Genomic DNA, 21,716 nt, shown 5'->3' with positions numbered 1-21,716 from the left:
TATCACTTGTATGTGGAATCTAAAAAATACAACAAACTAGTGAATATAAAACAGAGGGGCTTCCCTGATGGTTCAGAGGTTAAGAATCTGCCTTGCAAAGCAGGGGACACTGGTTTAATTCCTGGTTCAGAAAGATTCCACATGCTTCAGAGCAGCTAAGCCCATGGACCACAACTACTGAGCTAGCTCTCTAGAGCCCTCGATCCACAACTACTGAAGCTGCGGTGCCTAGAGCCCAGGCTTCATAAGAGAAGCCACAGCAACAAGAAAAAGCCACACACTACAACTATACAGAGTAGCCCTTGCTCGCCATAGCTAGAGAAAAGCTTATGCACAGCAACAAAGACCCAAAGCATCCAAAAATTAAAAAACAAACACAAAAAATTCACAGTTACAGAGGACCAGTGGTTACCAGTGGGGAGAAGTGTAGGGGGAGGGGCAAGATATGTAAGTGAGTTAGTGAAGTCGCTCAGTCGTGTCCGACTCTTTGTGACCCCATGGACTGCAGCCTGCCAGGCTCCTCCATCCATGGGATTTTCCAGGAAAGAATACTGGAGTGCAGTTGCCATTTCCTTCTCCAAAGATATGTAAAAGGAGGTACAAATTACTAGGTATAAAATAAATAAGTTATAAGGATACAGTACATGGAATGTGGTCACTATTTTATAGTAAGTTTACATGAATATAATCTGTAAAAATATCAAATTACTATGTTGTACAGCTAAAACTAATATTGTAAGTCTGCTATATGTCAACGAAAAGAAAAGGTCACTACCCAGTGTCTAGTTAGTATAACCTGGTGGATGATGGGTCAAGGTACTGAGACAGAATGTAGTGGAGCAGAAAGACATAGGTGTAAGAAAAAGGGTGGAATAAAGAGTTCATTTTTTACTATGTTGAGAGTATGAGCAATCCTGGTGGAGATATCATATAAACCGCTGGATCAGGGCCTGGGGCTGAGAGAAAGGGTCTGGTTTGGGGATGCGAATTTAAAGTCATAAGTATATAAATGGTCATAAAACAATGAGGATACAATACATGATAATACCTGAGGATGGATAAAGTGAGGAGAAAAGAGAACAAGCATCAAAGAATCCAATGTTTAGAGGGACTTGCCTGGTGGTCCAGTGGTTTGGAATCCACCTTTCACTGCAGGGGATGCAGATTCAACCTCTGGTAAGGGAAGTAAGATCTCACATGCCGTGGGGCAAGTAAGCCTGCTTGCCACAACTAGAGAGCCTGCATGCTCTAGAGAATAAGAGAAACCCACGTGCTGCAACTAGAGAAAGCCCCTGTGCTGCAATGAAGAAGACACAGCGCAGCCAAAAAAAAAAAAAAAAAAGGAATCCAAAGTAAAGCATTTTACAATCTTTAACAGACAAGGAAAGGGAACAATTAATTAAATCGAAAAATTAGGCATGAATGATATTAGAGAAGGCCTCTATTGATGGGCTTTTGGATGTTTTCCAATCTTTTCCAAGAAATATCCTTGTATGTACTCATTTTTAACATATTTATCAATCTCTGTAGGATAAATAACCAAAAGTAGAATTGACATGTAATATACAGATCTCATTTTGAATTTAGAAGTGTTTACTCTGGAAAAAAATTGCTTCAAAAAGCCACCATAGATAGCTTAATTAACCATATTAAATGTAGTATTTGATAAGAATGGTTAAATAAATTTAATCCACCCCTATAATGTAGTACACTGTAGCCATATAAAAAGAAAGAGGCTGTCAATATATTCTGATATGGAAGAGGAAAGGGTAAGACTTGCTTTTCACAATTTTGAACTACTTTAATTTTGTGCCATTCACATGTATCATTTATATTAAAAATCTTTTTTGTGCTTCTAAATTATACTTTAAAAAAAGTAACCTAAAAGATCAACTTGCCTTTTATTTCTGAGAGCCACACCAACAGGATTCTGATGGACTTTGGCATACCTGGGCCTTACATTATGGAAACACCCTGTTAGATGTTGGATTTTATGAAATCATAATACTCTCACAGTTGCTCTAACTGTGGCAAAAGTCTGAATATATGAAATTCATGCTCATCTTGAGTTCAAGATATTTTGGAATTAATTTTGCCACTTTCATTATTAGTGAATAAATCTACTTCAGTCTGTCTACTTTAGAAATGTCTCCAGGCTTACCCTCTCACCTCCCCTAAAAATGTCATTGAGGATATACTGAGTCATGGCAAGTCTGAAGACATTTATTCTACCAATATAAGGAAGTAGTGATGATCGTACAGTTTTTGTTTTCTGTTTTTATGAAGGGCAACATAGAGATACAGGTGTGAGTTTTAAAAATTGTATCATATGCCCTAAGCTACACTAGACTAATAACTTCCATTTCCTAGAACTGGATAGCCTATTTTTGAATAACAGTGAATATGGATTGTTATTCACCTTACTAAGAATAATGGTAAATATATTCTTAAATTTGTTTTCAAAATTCAAAAAGAAATTTAGAATATGGAAGAATTAGCTACCTGAAGATGATTCTAGCTTTCCTACTACTAAAATTCAGTATCCATTCTTTTAAGGATTTTTACATGAATTCAAGTGAAAAAATGAGCTGAGAGGCTAGAATATGACTCCAGAAGAAGACTGTGTCAAGTATATTCATATACAAACATTCAGACTTGACTCCACCTCCCGCCATCTATGTGCTCTTGCCCATCATGATTAGCATAGGATCACGCCAAGTGGAAGACCACAGTCGACAGAACACTGGCTTGGGAGTTACACCCTGTATTTAAGTCCAGATACACTCACCGATTTTATATGATCTTAGGCAAGTCATCTTTGCTCTATGGGCTTCAGATTTGGACTGTGCAAAATGAGGAACAGGTCCAAGGTCCCTTTTCAGCATTAACTCCCTTTGCATCTAAGTTTGGTGGCTAAAGCCTCTGCATTTCCAAGTGACAGAGATAGGATGGAACTATTGGTCACAATCCTTCATCTCTTCCAGCACCCTCACTCTTGCCATGGCTTCAGTGTGAGCAGAATATATTTCCCTGCCTCTTGATATGGGGCTTGGCCATGTGACTTCTTTTGAGCAACAGGATACAGCAGATGTAATACAAGTAGGGGCTCAAAAATGTGCATTGCTTATTCCCTTTTAGTTAATGGCTTAGAACATTTTATAAATGTTTACAACACAGCTCTCTCAATAGCTAGGTCATAATTAGGGTGACCCTACATCCCAATTTTCTCAGGTCAGTCCTGGTTTACATCTGATGTCCTGGTGTAATGATTTAGGTCTCTTCACTCCCCAAAATGGGATGATTTAGAGTATCAATTACATAGTCACCACAGGAAAAAAAAAAACCTCAGTTCATCTTGAAAATTCACCCGGCTAATCCACAAGTTAGCTACAACAACAGGACCACCCTCTTGCCCGAGCAACCATCCCCACAGTGACTTCTTTGGATGGTGGGGATTCCTGGGGCGAGGAAAGGGTAGCCAGTATCCCTTCTTCTTACTCTGCAAGAGGCCTACGTTCCAAGTGGTTCCCTGTTACCTTCAACCTTGAGAAAACCGAAAGTCACTCACAATTAGAAGAAGCTGGGGGGCTCCCAATCTCAACTGTAGTTCCAAATAAACATATGCCATTTCCCCTATGAGATAAAGCCCATGAGCTATTGCACAATGTGTTTGTTAACAGGACCATGTGGTATACTTTTTATCATCCAGTCAAAAAAGCCCTAGCCTGTGGACATAGAGAGTACATGCTTTTATAAGACAGCTGGCGAGATCCTAGCTATTCATAACATTGACATCTCTCCCCTTATGCCCCAATAGGCTCAGGTGAGAAATGGCAAGGAAGCCGACTCCAGGTCGTGAGCCTACCACTGGTAGGAAATAACAACCAGACAGTCCTGGGAGGCCTCACTTTGGAGAGCTGGTACCTTCAGAGCTTGCTCTTCCCCATGCTGGCACGGAGCATGAGTACGCCCTCTACAGGAGTTCCGGGATTGTCTGCCATCTTCTGCCAGAGGCGCTGCTCTTCCCCTTGAGAGTCCATCCAATCCACGTTCTTCCCATGGCTCACACCTAAAGAAGCGAAAGGGGAGCATTATACTTTAGAATTGAAATATTTTCATCTTCTGGAGTGATACCTATCAACCTCTACTGACCAGAAAGACCTTCACTGGTTTGTTCTCACCATATCTAGTGAGTGATGTTAGTGTGGAATACATCCTTTGCAGGCGACATTACTCTCTTCTGCCTAGGTGATGGGGAACAGATTATGATGGCCCTGGAGGCTTGTTTCATACTCACTTTGGTAGCTTAAGTAGAAAGCTGGCTCATCTCGACTGAGTTAACATGTCAGAAGAACAGGCTGAACTGGTTCCAAGGCTCTCCCTTTTGAACGAGGCCACTTCTGTGACCTCGGAGTTGTCATTTTAGTGGCAGAGACAGCCTTAATCTATACATAAGCAGAGCATCACAGGGGTGGGGTCGTTCTCCACAGGAAAGCCAAGCCTGTTGCATGCAGACTGTGGCTGGCCTAGTGTTGTTGTTGCTGCTGCTAAGTCGCTTCAGTCGTGTCCGACTCTGTGCAACCCCATAGACGGCAGCCCACTAGGCTCCCCTGTCCCTGGGATTCTCCAGGCAAGAACACTGGAGTGGGTTGCCATTTCCTTCTCCAATGCATGAAAGTGGAAAGTGAAAGTGAAGCCGCTCAGTCATGTCCGACTCTTAGCGACCCCATGGACTGCAGCCCACCAGGCACCTCTGTCCATGGGATTTTCCAGGCAAGAGTCCTGGAGTGGTTTAGGATAATGAAAGTTTGCAGGGCTGCACCTGCTCTGCTGCTAAAACTTTCCCAATTCACTCTGTTATAGCTGTGTCTTGTGTCACCAATTCTGTGTTTCTGTGACCTGTCTGAACAACATGAGACATTATTTTTTAGGGAAAAAATGGATTTCCTTTCAATTCAACCAGTGTTGAGTAAAGGCTGCAAGCCCTGGACAGCACTGAGAAGAACATGAAGTTGGTCTGGGAAGTCCTTCGCTGTGTATTGTCATTGTCAGAAGCATGTGTCATCACGGTGGCTGTCTCCTAAGCAAATCCTGAAGTAAGGCCCAAGAAAGTAGCTGAAATTCACTCAGACTAAAGTGTAAATGATATTTTATAAGAGGTCCAAATATAAGAATGATGCACCCCAGACTTCTAGCTGAAGGATACAAAGTTACAGAATACTATTTTTAACAGTGAGCCGAACCTTGGATAAAGGAATAGAGCATCTGTAGAAATCTCGAGAGTCAGCTAAGCAGAAATTACATATACACCTATGACTCATTACACCTGTAGAAACCACTCCCTGGCTCCACGCTGAGTTAGACTATCTAAGGGTACCCTAGTCCCTCACCGCTTCCAGAATTCAAACGAACTCCTCCCAGAAAGATGTTGCTGGAAAAGGCCTCCTTGTCCCAGATGGTAAGTTCTAGGCAAACATGCTTTATATCCTGGGGATGCAGGCCACTGAACACGAAAGTATGATTCCACTGAGGGTTCAGACTCTTTTTTATTACCAGAGTTTTGTGCTTGGTGGCTTTGCTATCATCAGGGAGCAGGTAGCTGCAGGAGAAAACACAATCAAGTCATCAGTGAGACAGTGAAGCAGAAAAGGGCATCCTTGCATAGTCATTTCAATTTCCCATAATTCCTGGTGTGTACCTGGGTGTGTGTGTTTGATTATCTTTCCCAGCACCTTATATGCTTACACCTGGGTTGATATAGTGGAATGGTTTATTATCTCTTGTAAGTGGGGGCAAGAGTAGAATGCCCACACTCTCCTTTCTAATCCTATTGGTCCTTCCCTCATCTTGAAATGAAAATACCTCCTGTGGGAGACACTCTGTAATAATGTCCTGCCTCCCATCATCACTGGCTCACCTCTGTGGGGACGTGATGCCAGGAAGAAAACTTCCTGCCATGCTGACAGGTTCCCACCTTAAGCGCCTGTGTCTCTTGGCTTCTCCAATTAAGGACTTTGGTGCTCTGTGAGCCGACTCAGCTTACACGCAGGAAACCCTGGATTACTGGGAATTTCATGTCCCTTGGAACAACCCTCAACCACTGAGTTTTAGAAATTGGTGGATGAGGAGACTTCCCTGGCGGTCCAGTGGTTGAGACTCCCCTGCTGATATCACATGCGGCACAGATTCATTCTTCATCAGGGAACTAAAATCACACATGTTGTACAGCACAGCTAAAAAATAAATTGAAGTAAAGGAAATTGGTGGATGAGTCTCCCAGCTTTCCTGTCCCTTGAAGGGACAATCCTAAGGTATATTTCAAAGAGCTGCTTAACACTTCATTAGTGGAAATGACCCCATTTGACCACAGTAGGAACCTGCCTAGTAACATTTTTATCAGCTTCTCTCCCTTCCCTGTCTCATTTTCCTTACTCTGTTTTTGATCATAGTACCTGATGAGTCAGGCACTTTTGGGAAGGAGACTTATGGATATGGAATTAGTACATCAAATTAACATGAACAATACCAAAAATAATCTTACAATAAAGAAGACACATTATGACACTTGAGATTTCATTTCATGTACCAAACAGATGCTGCTTATCTCCCAACATTCATTCTCTCTCCTATTTGTCTCCAAAAAAAGAAAGCCTTATTTTTTCAGTTAGGCACAAGATTGTCCAGAATAAAGACTACATTCCCTAGCCTCCCTTATAGCTCATATAGCCAGGTGACTAAGTTCTGGCCAATGGGATACCTTACCCTTAGTGTTTGTTTCCATACAAAGACTGTTGTTTAAGACACTCTTATGTTGGGTCATGGACTGAGTATTTAAGGTTATATGTTATAATATTAAATTTTATAGAAGGGACTATTCCTGCTCTCTCATGCTCTTAAAAAAAAAAAAATTGAGGTCCTTTTAAAATAGCTCAATGGTTAACTGTAACTAGGGACAGAATTTACTAGAAAGTTACTGGCCTTAAAAATATGTCTTTTATTTTCTCTTCTTTCATACATGTTCAACATGATAAAGTAAAAACTGTTTCAGAAGAATGTCAAGTCATTTGTGCAAGGGCACAATGAGTTCATGAGCAAGGAGCCATCCCCTCATCCCACCAGTGAGCAGGAAGAGGCCTGAATGGGATGGTAGGGCTGGGGAGACACATTTCAATGGCAGGATCCACATAAAAGGAAGGAAGAGTGAGGAAGAGTCAAGGACAGATGGCCGAGAATTCAGGAACACACACTCACCAGCGGGGAAGACCCAGACGTCTGGCTTCCCCTTATTATCGCCCTTACCAAAGCTAGAAGTGTAAGCACAAAGGTTTGACTCATTTCCTCATGGAGGAAATTACTCTTTTCTAAGGAGGGAGGAGGAGAGCAATGATACTGTCATCTGACAAAGAATTAACCTCACGGCAGGCATCACAGGAATTTGTTTTACCTTATGTAGCGTGTGGTACTCTGTGAGAGCAGGGTCCACATCTTATATTGGGAACTGCAAGATTTAACTGCTTGGAACATGCACATTTATGTGTTTGTCTGTATGGATGAAAAATATCCTTCTGGTTTTAGTTTTTCTGATTATAAGAGAAAAATCTCAAATAGAAATCATGAGGGATTTGTCGTTTGGGTTACCTCGAATGGGTAAGATGCCCATCAGAAGGGATGTATTCCCTCAAGAAACTGCCCTAGGTTCCACAAAGTGGGCATAAATGCCCAAGAGTCAGTCTTGGAGCTTCTCCAAGGCACTTCCCAGTGGATATCTTGAGGGATGATGCTCTAGCATCCCCACTTTTTACAATTTCCCCCAAGAGAGAAAAATTCCAAAGATCCAATATTTTGGTTGTTGTCACATACTGCCAGCACCAAAAGATAGCAAAGCACAATACAAGAATATTACATGTAGAAAGGTAAACTTTTTCCTCCTTTGAGAAATAAATCTCACAGGAAAATTCGCCAGGCTTGAAGGTGAGTGTCATGGGAAATTCTGAAATACGCTAGAATAAGCAGATCCCTCTCGTGTTGTTTGCAATGAAAGCACCAGCACTCAAGGGGAGCACTTTTCTAGCACACGTTTAGAATAAGAACAAGACAGAAACCTCACAGCCACCCCTGTCTCCTGCTTCATCTCTCACTAAGTATCATTGAAAATGAGCTCAAACCAAATTACCCCTTCACAAAGCTATCAGAAGTGCCTCCTGATTTCACCGCAGTCAAATTCTTTGCCTCTTTGATGAACACTTCTAGGATTCCTCCAGAGATGATAGATGGATCCTTCTTTTTTCCTCGTTTAAAGGTCTTCTTTCCTGCATCAGTCATCAGAGACAAACAGAGAGAGAAGAAGGGTGGGAGGGAGAGGGGGGAGGGAGGGAGGGAGTGGGTGGAGAGAATGAAAGAAAAAGAGAGAAAGAATGAGGGAGGGGAAGAGAAAAGGGAAGAGAAGAGAGATAGATCATGGGGTCCATTTCAAAACTGACAAAGACTACAAAGAATTATTTCATTTGGTGAGTGAATGGGCTATGTACATTACTGCATATGTTTCCATGAATTCACTTGAATGTTTTTTACCCTAATGGAATCTTTCTGGATCTTTCATTTGTATTTGTTGAAAAACATAAACAAGTTAAAAAAATTAAATACTCCCCTAAATTGTATAAAGGAATAAAACAGAAAAGACCCCAAGAGCTGCCTGGGCCACATCCCTGCTCTCCATGAGAAACAGCTACAATGAAAGCCACACACATGTGCCAAGATGCACATAGAGAAAATTCCATAACTCCTGCCTTGGATATTATAGTCAACTCCACGCCTGGCTAGCTCTAAAGGCTAAAGCCCAGGCACAGTGACATTTCAGGGTGAGAGAAAACACTCCCCACACCACAATTTTATTCTGATGAAATACTCTCAACATGAATAATGACCACTGCCACCACCACCTTTATTTAACAGTGTTGTAAGCACTTTACAGGAATGAACCTATTTAATAGTTGCAGTATATCCCTATGAAGTGAGGAAACTGAGGTCAAGAGATAGGAAATTACTAGCAAAGGGTCACCATGACAAGGGTGATATGAACAGAAAGATAATGTATGCTGCCTGTAGGAGTGGAGGAAAGAAGGGCAAGAGTGATTTAAATGTGGACTCCATCTGGAATTTTCCTTTGTATTCTGTGTTCCAGGTTAATTTCTTTCTTAAGATGCCCTGAGTAGCTGTGAATCTCATAAATCCAGACAGCAGCTTCCTACACCTCCCCTCTTAGCAGACCATCCCCCATTTCTGCCCCATCCCCCAACCCAGAGGAAGATTCTATATACCTTAGACCTCCAAGAAACAAATATCAACATAAAGGTTCATTTCTAATTATGAACTCTGTCCTTTTCTTGTAACAACCCTTCCCCATATATCTCATGTGTGTGCACGCAAAATCACTTCAGTTGTGTCTCTCTGCGACCCCATGGACTATAGCCTGCTGGGCTCCTCTGTCCATGGGATTCTCCAGGCAAGAATTCTGGAGTGGGTTGCCATTTCCTTCTCCAGGGGATCTTCCTGACCCAGGGATCGAACCCATGTCTCGTATGTCTCCTGCATGGGCCAGTGGGTTCTTTACCACTAGCGCAACCTGGGAAGCCCCGCATACAGTATATACTTCTCAACTCTCCATAAAGGACAGTGATACTCAACCCTTTCCACTTGATGTGAGTTGGCCAAAAAGTTCATTACAGAAGATATTACGGAAAACACCAAATGAACTTCTTAGCTAACCCAATAACATCGTCCACCCAATCCCTCTCCCTACTTCCACACTTCTAGAAACGGAACATCACTGATCAAAGCCAATGATTTTTCTTCCTCTACCTTGAAATTGTCCTAGTGGAGGCATCAGTTTCTCTTCTGGTGGTATGTAACGTAACATGACTGTCAGCTCTCCTTTGTACTGAAGGCTAATATCAGCAGCACATTCCACCTGGCCAAGAGGAGACAGGTAAAAAGAAAAATTCAGAATGCTTATAATTTTGTAGCCTGTGTTTGAATATACAATATTTACTAGGTGGCTTAGATGTGACAATTTATTCCACTTCAATTATGTTGGCACTTACTGGTTTAAGAGCTGCCTCAGGCATGACAAAAGAAAGGCTGGAAAACTCTATGAAGGTATTTGCATATAAATCCCTTCAGTCCCAGCTGACTGTGCAACCCTACAGACTGAAGCCTGCCAGGCTCCTTTGTCCCTGGGGATTCTCCAGGCAAGAATCCTGGAGTGGGTTGCCATGCCCTCCTCCAGGGGATCTTCCCAAACTAGGGATTGAACCTGTGTCTCTTATGTCTCCTGCATTGGAAGGTGGGTTCTTTACCACTAGCACCATCTGGGAAGTTATTTAAACCTTAAAGTAAAAGGAATTTGAGAGGGGAGATATCACACACATTTGGTGAGTCAATGGACACTGAGCGCCTGTGACGCACTGAGGTCTGGACCCATCACTAAACATATACAAATAATTTGGGGGAAAGAGGCAAAAATAAACATCTCACTGATAACAGCCCCAGGAGATACTTCTTTCTGTCTGCCCTTGATGTCACAAGGGTTTCCTACCTCAGTGACCAAGAAAGGGAAAGTAGGCATAATGTCTGATTCTAATTGGGCTGCTAGCCACAAATTCTGAACAGCTACACTGGTAATTCACATCATTAAAATTCAATGTGGAAAAAGTGGCACACTCCAACATTGCTGGTATGACTGTAAAATGGCACAGCCTCTCTGGAAAACAGTCTGGCATTTTCTTAATAGATTAAACAATACTTGGGCATTTATCCCAGGAAAGTGAAAGAATGTGTACACTGAAAAATTCTGTACATACATATTTGCCTCATCTTTATTTGTAGTAGTACAAAACTGGAAAGAAACTGTATGTCCTTCAATAGGTAACTAGTTAAATAAACTGTGGTAAAGCCATACCACAGAGTACTACTCAGGAAGAAAAAGGAAAGGCTAGTGATACCTGCAAAAAGTTGGTTGAATCCCTAGAGAAGGATGCTGAGTGAAAAAAGTCAGCTTAATAGGATAACATACTATACGATTTCATTTATATAACATTCTTGAAAAGATAAAATAATAGATACAGAGAACAGATTCAGGGTTGCTAGGGGTAAGGAAAGGGGTTCCCAGGTGGCTCAGATGGTGAAGGATCTGCCTGCAATGCAGGAGATTCGGGTTCAATCCCTGGGTCAGGAAGATCTGCTGGAGAAGGGAATGGCACCCCACTCCAGTCTTCTTGCCTGGAGGATCCCATGGATGGAGGAGCCTGGTGGGCTGCAGCCATGGGGTCGCAAAGAGTCGGACATGACTGAGTGACACAAACAGGTGTTAGGAATAGGGGTGGCAGAAACGAGGGGGGTGTGGTTATAAAAGACCACAAAGGATCTTTGTGAGGATGGACCTGTTCTGTGTCCTGGCTGTAGGGCTGAATACACAAAGCTACAGTGTTGCAGTGCCAGGTCACTCCAGTCATGTCCAACCCTTTGCAACTCTATGAACTGTAGCCCGCCAGGCTCCTCTGTCCATGGGATTTTCCAGGCAAGAAGACTGGAGTGGCTCACCATGCTCTCCTCCAGGGGATCTTCCCGACCCAGGGATCAAATCTGTGTCTCTTACACCTCCTGTATTGGCAGGTGGGTTCTTTACCACTAGTGCCACCTGGGAAGCCCAACACAAAGCTACACATGTGACAAAACTGCATAGAAATTCATGTGCATGCACACAAATGAAAACTGAGGAAATCTGAATAAGACAAGTGGATTATATCAACGTTACCACCTTGGTTGTGCCACTGCTTTATAGCTTTGTCAGATGTGACCACTGGGGGAAACTGGGTAAAAGGATAGGATCTCTCCATGTTATTTTTTACAATAGCATGTGGATCTACAATCTTCTCAAAATCCAATTTTAAATTTGAAAATTCAGTGTGAGCACATACCCAAAGCCTTTGTTCTGTAGGTCTCCCAATGAGACAACTGAACTTTAGATTTTTCATAAATAGGGTAAGAAAAGTAGAGTACTTCCTCAGACTTTTCTTGAGGGAACTTGACTGCTGAGCAATTCTTCAAGGGCTAAGAGCTGCTCTGCTATGAGAGAAGGCAGACTGAAAGAATTCCCAGAAACCCCCAAACCCACAAGAAAGCCTGAGGCTATTCAAACCTCAGCAAAAAAAAAACTGAGACTGACAAAAGGAAACCTTGCTGACTTTCCTTCATTTCAGTTCAGTCGCTCAGTCATGTCCGACTCTTTGTGACCCCATGGACTGCAGCACACCAGGACCCCCTGTCCATCACCAACTCCTGGAGTTCACTCAAACTCATGTCCATTGAGTTGATGATGCCATCCAACCATCTCATCCTCTGTCGTCCCCTTCTCCTCCCGCCTTGTCTTTCCCAGCATCAGGCCCTTTTCCAGTGAGTCAGTTCTTCACATCAGGTGGCCAAAGTATTGGAGTTTCAGCTTCAGCATCAGTCCTTCTAATGAATATTCAGGACTGGTTTCCTTTAGGATGGACTGGTTGGATCTCCTTGCCGTCCAAGGGACTCTCAAGAGTCTTCTCCAACACCACAGTTCAAAAGCATCAATTCTTCCATGCTCAACTTTCTTTATGGTCCAACTCTCACATCCATACATGACTACTGGAAAAACCAGAGCTTTGACTAGATGGACCTTTGTTGGCAAAGTAATGTCTCTGCTTGTTAATATGCTGTCTAGGTTGGTCATAACTTTTCTTCCAAGGAGCAAGTGGCTTTCAATTTCATGGCTGCAATCACCATCTGCAGTGATTATGGAGCCCCCCAAAATAAAGTCTGCTACTGTTTCCACTGTTTCCCCATCTATTTGCCATGAAGTGATGGGACCAGATGCCATGATCTTAGGTTTCTGAATGTTGAGCTTTAAGCCAGCCTTTTCACTCTCCTCTTTCACTTTCATCAACAGGCTCTTTTGTTCTTCTTCGCTTTCTGCCATAAGGGTGGTGTCATCTGCATCTCTGAGGTTCTTGATATTTCTCCCGGAAATCTTGATTCCAGCTTGTGCTTCATCCAGCCCGGCATTTCTCATGATGTACTATGCATATAACATAAATAAGCAGGGTGACAATATACAGCCTTGACGTACTCCTTTTCCTATTTGGAACCAGTCTGTTGTTCCATGTCCAGTTCTAACTGTTGCTTCTTGACCTGCATACAGATTTCTCAGGAGGCAGGTCAGGTGGCCTGGTATTCTCATCTCTTAAAGATTTTTCCACAGTTTGCTGTGATCCACGCAGTCAAAGGCTTTGGCGTAGTCAATAAAGAAGAAATAGATGTTTTTCTGGAACTCTCTTGCTTTTTCAATGATGCAATGGATGTTGGCAATTTGATCTCTGGTTCCTCTGCCTTTTCTAAATCCAGCTTGAACATCTGGAAGTTCATGGTTCACGTACTGCTGAAGCCTGGCTTGGAGAATTTTGAGCATTACTTTACTAGCATGTGAGGTGAGTGCAATTATGCAGTAGTTTGAATATTCTTTGGCATTGCCTTTCTTTGGGATTGGAATGAAAACTGACCTTTTCCAGTCCTGTGGCCACTGTTGAGTTTTCCAAATTTGCTGGCATATTGAGTGCAGCACTTTCACAGCATCATCTTTTAGGATTTGAAATAGCTCAACTGGAATTCCATCACCTCCACTAGCTTTGTTCATAGTGTTGCTTCCTAAGGCCCACTTGACTTTGCATTCCAGGATGTCTGGCTCTAGGTGAGTGATCACACCTTCTTTTTGGTGGTGATAAACCTTATTAGTAAGGCTGGGAAAATCATTTGAAGCTTTTATTCAGCTATCTTGCCAGAGGCACAAATGAGATTAGGTGGTGAATCAGACTATCCATTTAACATTTAATCTTATTATTCTAAATCAAGTGCCTTATGTGAGGAGTTTTCTTATTGCTTTGATGGTTTCAGGAGAGTTTAGTTTATGTGAAAGTCACAAATGGAAAATTATCATGGATATTATGACAAATGAAACAGGTCACTGGGTTTGTTTTTCTTTTTGTTACTATAGCTAACAAGGGTTGAGGTATTTGCCCTTTCTCTTTGGATCTGAGTGGGCTCTATGACTGCTCTGACTAGTAGACTATGGCAGAAGTGACAATGTGCCAGTTTCTGGGCTCAGGTCTTAAGATGAACAGCTTCCATTTCTTCTCCTGAAATGAATATTCTTGGGATTCTCCTTCTGGGAATCCATGATGTGAGGTCCACATCACATGGAGAAGCCACACGTAGGTGCTCTAGTTGGTGGGCTTAAATGAGTTCTTAGCTGGCAGCCAACATCAAGTGTGAGACATCCAACTGGACCAACCAGCCCAGTCAAGCCCTCAGATGACTTCAGCCTCAGTCTACCATCAAATGCAACCATATGCTGCTAAGTCGCTTCAGTCGTGTCCGACTCTGTGTGACCCCATAGACGGCAGCCCACCAGGTTCCCCCATCCCTGGGATTCTCCAGGCAAGAACACTGGAGTGGGTTGCCATTTCCTTCTCCAATGCATGAAGGTGAAAAGTGAAAGTGAAGTCACTCAGTCGTGTCCGACACTCAGTGACCCCATGGACTACAGCCCACCAGGCTCCTCCATCCATGGGGTTTTCCAGGCAGGAGTACTGGAGTGGGGTGCCATTGCAACCATATGAGAGATCTTAAATAGAATCACCTTGCTGAGCCCAGTCACCCCCACAGACTCAAGAACAATAATAATAAATGGTTGTTTTAAGCCACTAAGGTTTAGGGTAGTTTTCTATACAGCAACAGTTAACCAGTGCAAGCTCTATTTACTTTCAGCTGAGACGTCTGGGTAGGAAAATGTATTGACAGGGAAAAGTATATGTTCAAGTGTCACATACTATAGATATCTATACTCTACTATACTATCTATACTAATAGCATATTTGCAGAGATTGTAGGATTAAAATCACATACAAAAGAGAGCCCAAGGAGGGAGTCATCTTCAACCTGTACTCAGCTAACATCTTGAGGGTGTTTTTGGGTGTACACTTGCAAGGAAGTTCCAGGGCAATGTCCTCTCCTGACATACTACCATTTTCCACTATTCAGTGAATTTTTGCTCAGAAAAAGGTTGCAGAATTCAATTCAATTCATTCCATTCTACCAACACATATGGAAGGTCTCCTTGTATTGGATTGGACAAAAAGTTCGTTCAGGTTTTCCCATATAATGGTATGGGAAGACCTGAACAAATTTTTTGGCCCACCCAACAGTAATGATTCTTAAGGCATTTTGCTAAGTGCTATGGGGACACAGAGAGATCCTGCTTTCCATGAGTTTTCATTCTATCTAGAAGGAATATACTCCATAGCAACTCTATCAATCTGCTCTTATTTAACTGATTTGTCACATGAATGCTCTCTATTTCCACTGAAGAGCAGGATGCTCTATACAAAGACCATGTATGCCTGCTCCCATCAGTTGAGTCAGCTGCATTCGTCCCCAGAGCTCTTTATGCCAGGCATATTTGTGGCTCTAATTATATAACTGAATGGCACAAACTGAAGAGTCCCCAAAGACAGCTGCTACTATAAAAAATGAGGTTGACCAACTTATAAGAACTAAAGATGTGAAAATAAATTCACTATTGGATTCTATTTGGGCTTGAAGCTGTAAAAGATTAGAGGAAAGATCATGAATATTCAGAAAGATTTTGCATTTGGTTGACTTTGCAAGTATTCTGAAACTTTTGTTTCACTCTAGAGAAACTCAAACAAGAAATTGTTGATTAGGATACATTAGGGGCAGAATGTATTCCAGGAGGATATGATAGAGTTTCAACTACTGAAACTATACTCAAAAAAAAAAAAGTGCCCCTGTATTAGACAACTTGAAAATGAATACACATTTAAGTTAAAATAAGTGATTAATAAATGCATTGGAAATTCCATAAGGAATGCAATTGGAAAACATTGTATGTGTTTGACTTCTGTGACTTTGTCCATGAACTGACCTATAATTATTAGTCCTGATTTCTTGAAGAAGGTTTCTACCATACAGCAAGCTCGGTGTCACACAAACCATTACAGTTGCTCCAAATACAAGTACAGTACATTCCCTACTGAATGAGCTAAGTTCCGAGAGAGTGCATTTGTAAATCCAATTTGTTCATAAGTCCAACAAATTTAGCCTAGGTACCCAACTTTATATATAATGCCAGAGACTTGAATTAACTTGCGTGATTGGACGTGTGAATGCACTTTCGCATCTTCAAAAGCTCAAAACTCGAAGGTTCGTATGTAGGGGGCCCACTATAAAAGAAACTACTCTGGGGGACTTCCCTGGTGGTCCAGTGGTTAAGAATTCACCTTCCAATGCAGGGGAGGGAGGCAGGTTCGATTCCTGAACAGAGAAGTAAGATCCCACATGCCTTGGGCAACTAAGTCCTTAGGCTTCAACTAGAGAAGCCAGTTCACTGCAGCTACTGAGCCCGCTCACTCTAGAGCCTGAGCTCCACAACAAGAGAAGCCCACAGGCCGCAACTTAGAAGCACCCATGCTGCACTGAGGACCCAGTACAGCCAAAAAATACAAGCTACTGTGGGAAGAGAGAGTAATCCAGACTGGGATAACAAGGGGGCCCTTGTCTGGTTCTTATAGGATGGCAGACATGATGACATATGAAGATGGGGGGTGGGGGAAGATTAGCCTGGGTTAAGGACAGAGGCACCTGGCTGGCCACTGTCCATAGGGTTACCAAGAGTCAGGCAGGACTGAAGTGACTTAACACGTAAGCAACAAAGTAGGATGAGCGGAACTCAGTGGGGATTGTGTAGAATGTGTCTGAGCGCTGGTTGGGAGGTGTGCTCAGATGTGTGTGTACAGGGAGGAAGCTGCAAGGAAGATGAAAACAAGGTGTCTACTCTGGGGTCTTCAGGAGACCTGAAGACACAAATTTCTATTATAGTGTTTTATTAGGATGGGCAGTAGAGTAGCTGGACCGTGAAGGGAAGAGAGGCTCGCCAAGGTTACAAGGTCAGGTCAAGTTCAGGGAGAGTAACCCTTGCTCAGTTCCACGGGGGAGCTCCGAAGACAAGACAGATCACACCTTGGAGTGCTCCTGATCAAAGCAAAGATGCTAGGGTGTTTATACTCCTTCACCCATCAGTTACTGACCAAGGGCTCTGCCCTCAACTTCCACAAGACTGAAATTCCTAGGCTATTCTGGCTTTGGACATCCACATTCCAAGCCCACTCCAGCAGCCCGAGGATGCCTATCCTGCGAAGATTGGCAGATACTGGCTGGCAGGAGGGACAGCTGAGGGGAGCCATGTATGAATGAAAATGGGGATACAGGTAAAGCGCTGACTCCTCTGCTCCAGAAAACTGGGCCATACCAACTGAGCGCTGAGTGCCAGGGTGAGGGTTAGAATTTACTCAAACAATATCCAGAGTCAATAGGGAAACAGTGAAGGAATCTGACTCAGCAGGGGTGGGGAATAATCTGATAATGCCCATTATCTTTTGCTTTTTGAAGAGACAGGGATCTACTGCCAATCAGAGTAGGAAGCAGAGTTCCCAGCACATTTACAGGGCTAAGGTGGGGTCATCTATCATGGACACAAGTCTGTCCAAAATACCACATAAAGAGAGCCCTTTAGCTAGGCAATGACTCTACAGGACCTCCTGTACATTGACTCTGCCTGAAGGTGAGACAGAGAAGGCTTCCTTGGAAAACCACTTAAGCTTGCTGTTGACATTCAAAAGTCCTTTTTATAATAGCACCTTCTGGGAATAAATGAAAGGCAATTTACACTGACAAGCTCTTCTTGTTTTTCAGTAAGATAATGAATTACAGCTAATAAACAATCCCACATCACGCTGTAAAATGGGAGTTATACTGTGAAACTACTTTACAGTAAGTACATCTGGCATCTTGAGTTCTTTCTTTGTCTGCACCAGCCTCCTGATGGGTGGGAACACATAGCAAAATCAAAGCTAAGTGTCCAGGGACTTTTCACCAACAGATAGTTGATAAGCAATAAGGCACTCTGTCTTTCCAATCTTCCCACTGACAAAGGATGTCCGTCTTTCTGAATGTTTAAGGAATATTATTTCTGATCCTCTGTTACCAAGGAAATTGGTCCCTGTAGCTCACCCTTCAGCTCCTCAGCTGGATAATCTATGAGAAACATCAAGTGTCCAGGGTGGCTCATGCTAGAGCTATAGTTGATGAAGTGGCTACTGCATTGAAATGATTGAGGAGGGAGATGGAGAATCAAGTTTGGAAGGCATGGTACCTAAGCCAAGTCTGAATAACCTGCAGCCTTTCCTCTATACATGTCAGAGAAAGCTTGGCAGGAAAAGATGACATGGATTAGACACTAATTTAGACTGTGTTCCTAGAAGATGGTAAAGAATCCACCTGACACTGCAGGAGATGTGGATTCAATCTCTGGATCAGGAAGATCCCCTGGAGAAGGTAATGGCTACCCACTCCAGTATTCTTGCCTGGAGAATCCTACAGACAGAGGAGCCCGGTAGGTACAGTCCATGGGTTCACAAAGAGTTAGACATGACTGAGCGACTAACACCTGGCTATTCAACTTCTTGCCAGAAACCAATGCTGAGATGAGGATTCTTTTGCAAGTGACCTATTAAGGAAAGGCTCCCAGGCCAGGCCAGGGAAAGGGCTGGGGAGATAGGTTGGGGAAGAGGAGGAAGCCAGGTGAGGGCTTCTGATCCAGCAGGAGAGCTCTGGAGGGTAAATAACGCCTCAGAGCTCTTCCCTCTCTCAGTAATGGAACTGAGCTTTCAGACTCCACCATCTATCAGTTATTGGTGAAGACTTGCCTTGCGGCAGGAGGGACAGAAGCTCCTAGGAATTTCTGACTCTCTGCCTACATGGGAAAAATCTACAATAGCCTGAGGACAGTCTTCTAAAAACAGTCAGGCAGAGGCAGTTGGGAGGCAAAATTCACACCAGACATGGTTAAAGGAATCCAAGGGGTTCTGGCAGAGGATCACAGGAGTTCCACTAACATTAAACACCATCAGAATGTTTCCACCTTAAGCAGCCTCAGAGAGATGCTTCTCACTTGTAATAAAAAAAAATCAAACCACTCAATGTCAATGTGAAGGTGATTACCATGGAAAGCTGCTGGTCCCTAAGCAAAATCAATGCCTGAGAGAATATTGATATCATCTCAGAGCAAATCCTCCAACCATTTCCAAGAAACTGACTGGAAACCCTCCAAGCGGGTTTCCAAAACAGCTCCTCTGTGCTCTTCTGTTACATTTCTGATGGACAAGCTAATTTCACGGACTTAGATGCATGTTACTTGTCCTTCATCAGTGTCACACACCACATGATGTACTGGACATTTTATATGATTCTTTGATACTCACTCATTATACACAAAAGGAAGCAAGTACCAGAAGATTTAAATCAACTTAATTGCTATCCTTTATGGTGAGGCTTTTCATTCAAATCACAGAACTTTAATGCTGTAGTGACCAAATATTTCTCGTATTTATTAATAATGTCAGAGAAATGTTACACTATTGTGGACTTATTTGTTGTTAACATTGTACTTCCTCTCTCTACCATATTATGTGAGTCACAGGAGTGAGGTTGTTTTCTGTTTGAGGATCCCTATTTCATTGTCAATTTTACCCAGAGCCAAAGTAAACCTCCTAAAGGTTGTCCATGAGTTACTTATACCAAATTTTTGAGGTCAACACTTATAAAATCCACCAGAAAGTTGTATTTAACTTCTGAGTCTCAAGCTCCTCATATAAAATGGGGATAACAATGCTTAGCAGTGGTTGTAACCATGAGATGTGAATGATGCTACTACTCATGATGATGAACAAACACTATTACTGATGATCAATGTTTGTTTTTGCTATCTAGCACTCAGTCACCATTTTTGTTTTTTAGTATTCCTGTACCTGGATTTATTTGGGGGTGATATCACCTTCAGGACCAGTTTTATGTTCTGATGGTCTTAAGCCCCTCAATGTATCTCTCCTCTCTGGCTGCAATGATTGGCTAAGGATGGGCAAATAATGTAATGAGAATTAGGAACCAGGTCCAGGATGTTGGCTTGACTATTGGAGGAGGAACTCTTTCCTGTCCTGGACAGTGTGAGGCAAGGATGAGAGGTTTGCAGCTGTTGTGGTGTTCAAGAGAAGCAGACCTGGGATTAGTGAGGGGAGGCCCACAATGCATGAAGTCTGCAAGTGAAGCCAATACAGAGAGATCAGGCCTTGCTAAGATCTGAGCATCTGGATCAAGCCATGCTTGATCATCTCTGGTCAATAATTTCCTTTCATTTTTTGAGTAGTGTGAGCTGGGGTTTCTGTCAATTGCAATATAAGGATTCCAACGTAACAAACACTGCCTAGCATTTATCGAGAAGCTTACAACGTGTCTGACACTGCAAATATCACAAGGCAGGCTTCTTCAAGCCTCACAGCATCCCTAAAACTGATGTCCAATTCTTATATCACCAATGAGAACACCAAGGCCTGGGAAGTTAAGTAACTTCCCCAAGGTTACACAGAGAGTCGTGAAGCCAGGATTGAACCCAGGAAGTCTGATCTGAGTCCACTATCTTAACCATCATGTTCTTTTTTCCCTTCTCTATATAAAGAACAATCTTTGGTTACATAAGTGGGACCTTTATCCCATCTCACTTTTGACTTCAAAAATTACTGTAGAGATGCCAACTGCATAGAGTGAATCCCAGGCACTGTTGGTTTAGTTTAGAACATACTATTGTAGCATTTAATTTCGAGTACCAGCCTTGAAAAAAAATTTTTTGACCTAATTGGATCATATAATGTATTCTTTTGTTTATCCATGGTGACTACTGAATACTGACTATATTTTTAGCAGGTCAAATTAATAAGAAATATGATTATGCAAGATTATGGCTTGCATTTTACAGACAGTCTATATCAAAGAAGGATCTCCAAAAGAGTGTATTTACATTTATTATATCATTCCAAAATAAGCTGCACTAATCTTTTCGGATTATCACTTGACAACTAGAGGTCTTCAGATTCTTTAGGCCTCTGACATCAGTTTTGCTCATTCCTTGTGTAAGTGTTTGACTCATCTGGAAGCATTTCCTACCTTGGGTTGAAGCACAAACCACTCATCACTTGGATTTTCAAAGTTCCATGAGTCAAAAGGAATCTCCACCTCCCCCAGGAAGCTATTCCGTCCAAATCGATCATAATGCCAGACTGAGAGCTGCAGAGTTCTCGTTTCCAGCTGGGCATGGCTGATGGTGTACTGCAAAACCAGATTTACAACATCACACTCCATATCCATTTCTAGGACAGGGTGAAATTTACTTCTACCAGCTTCCAGATCATATGCAGTAGTAATACAAACAAAACAAACCCAAGAGAAAAACACTTCATTTTTCTTCATTTCTGCTACAAGTCAGGTTCTATTCCATAAACTCATTTGCGTGAGACCTAGCACTGAAAGATCTATTGACAGGCTTTTCATGCAGGTTTGATAAACTTCAGATATTATATAAAAAGTGCGAGGTGATGAAGCTTGTCCCCTTTTCAGTTTTACTTGCTTTTTACTTGCCTGATTATTTTGTCAACAACTACCTTGTAAGTGCGAGGTTTAATGTATCAAGTCTCTAATTTCTCTGTCTTATTTATAACAATAAGACC

At 42.3% G+C, this 21,716-nt stretch overlaps 1 protein-coding gene across 12 annotated transcripts in view; it reads right to left on the bottom strand.

Annotated features, from left to right (window-relative positions):
- Positions 1-1,448: 1,448 nt before the first annotated feature.
- The window catches only part of SYTL5 (synaptotagmin like 5), a 259,990-nt gene continuing 239,722 nt past the window's right edge, over positions 1,449-21,716 (bottom strand). For 10 of the 12 annotated variants that reach the window (XM_044936827.2, XM_044936829.2, XM_044936833.2 and 7 more), the window contains 5 exons: positions 21,157-21,318; positions 9,859-9,967; positions 8,174-8,309; positions 5,391-5,599; positions 1,449-4,069 (listed from right to left, as the gene is read on the bottom strand). In XM_044936827.2, the coding sequence (XP_044792762.2) occupies positions 3,927-4,069; positions 5,391-5,599; positions 8,174-8,309; positions 9,859-9,967; positions 21,157-21,318 (759 nt within the window). In that variant the 3' untranslated portion in view covers positions 1,449-3,926. Of the gene's footprint in view, positions 4,070-5,390; positions 5,600-5,849; positions 6,234-8,173; positions 8,310-9,858; positions 9,968-21,156; positions 21,319-21,716 lie in introns of those variants that run through there. The other 2 variants (XM_044936825.2, XM_044936835.2) reach the window with 2 other exon arrangements.

Source organism: Bubalus bubalis, chromosome X (assembly GCF_019923935.1).
Source record: "Bubalus bubalis isolate 160015118507 breed Murrah chromosome X, NDDB_SH_1, whole genome shotgun sequence".
Lineage (NCBI taxonomy): Eukaryota > Metazoa > Chordata > Mammalia > Artiodactyla > Bovidae > Bubalus > Bubalus bubalis.
This window is presented reverse-complemented; position numbering and strand designations above follow the sequence as displayed.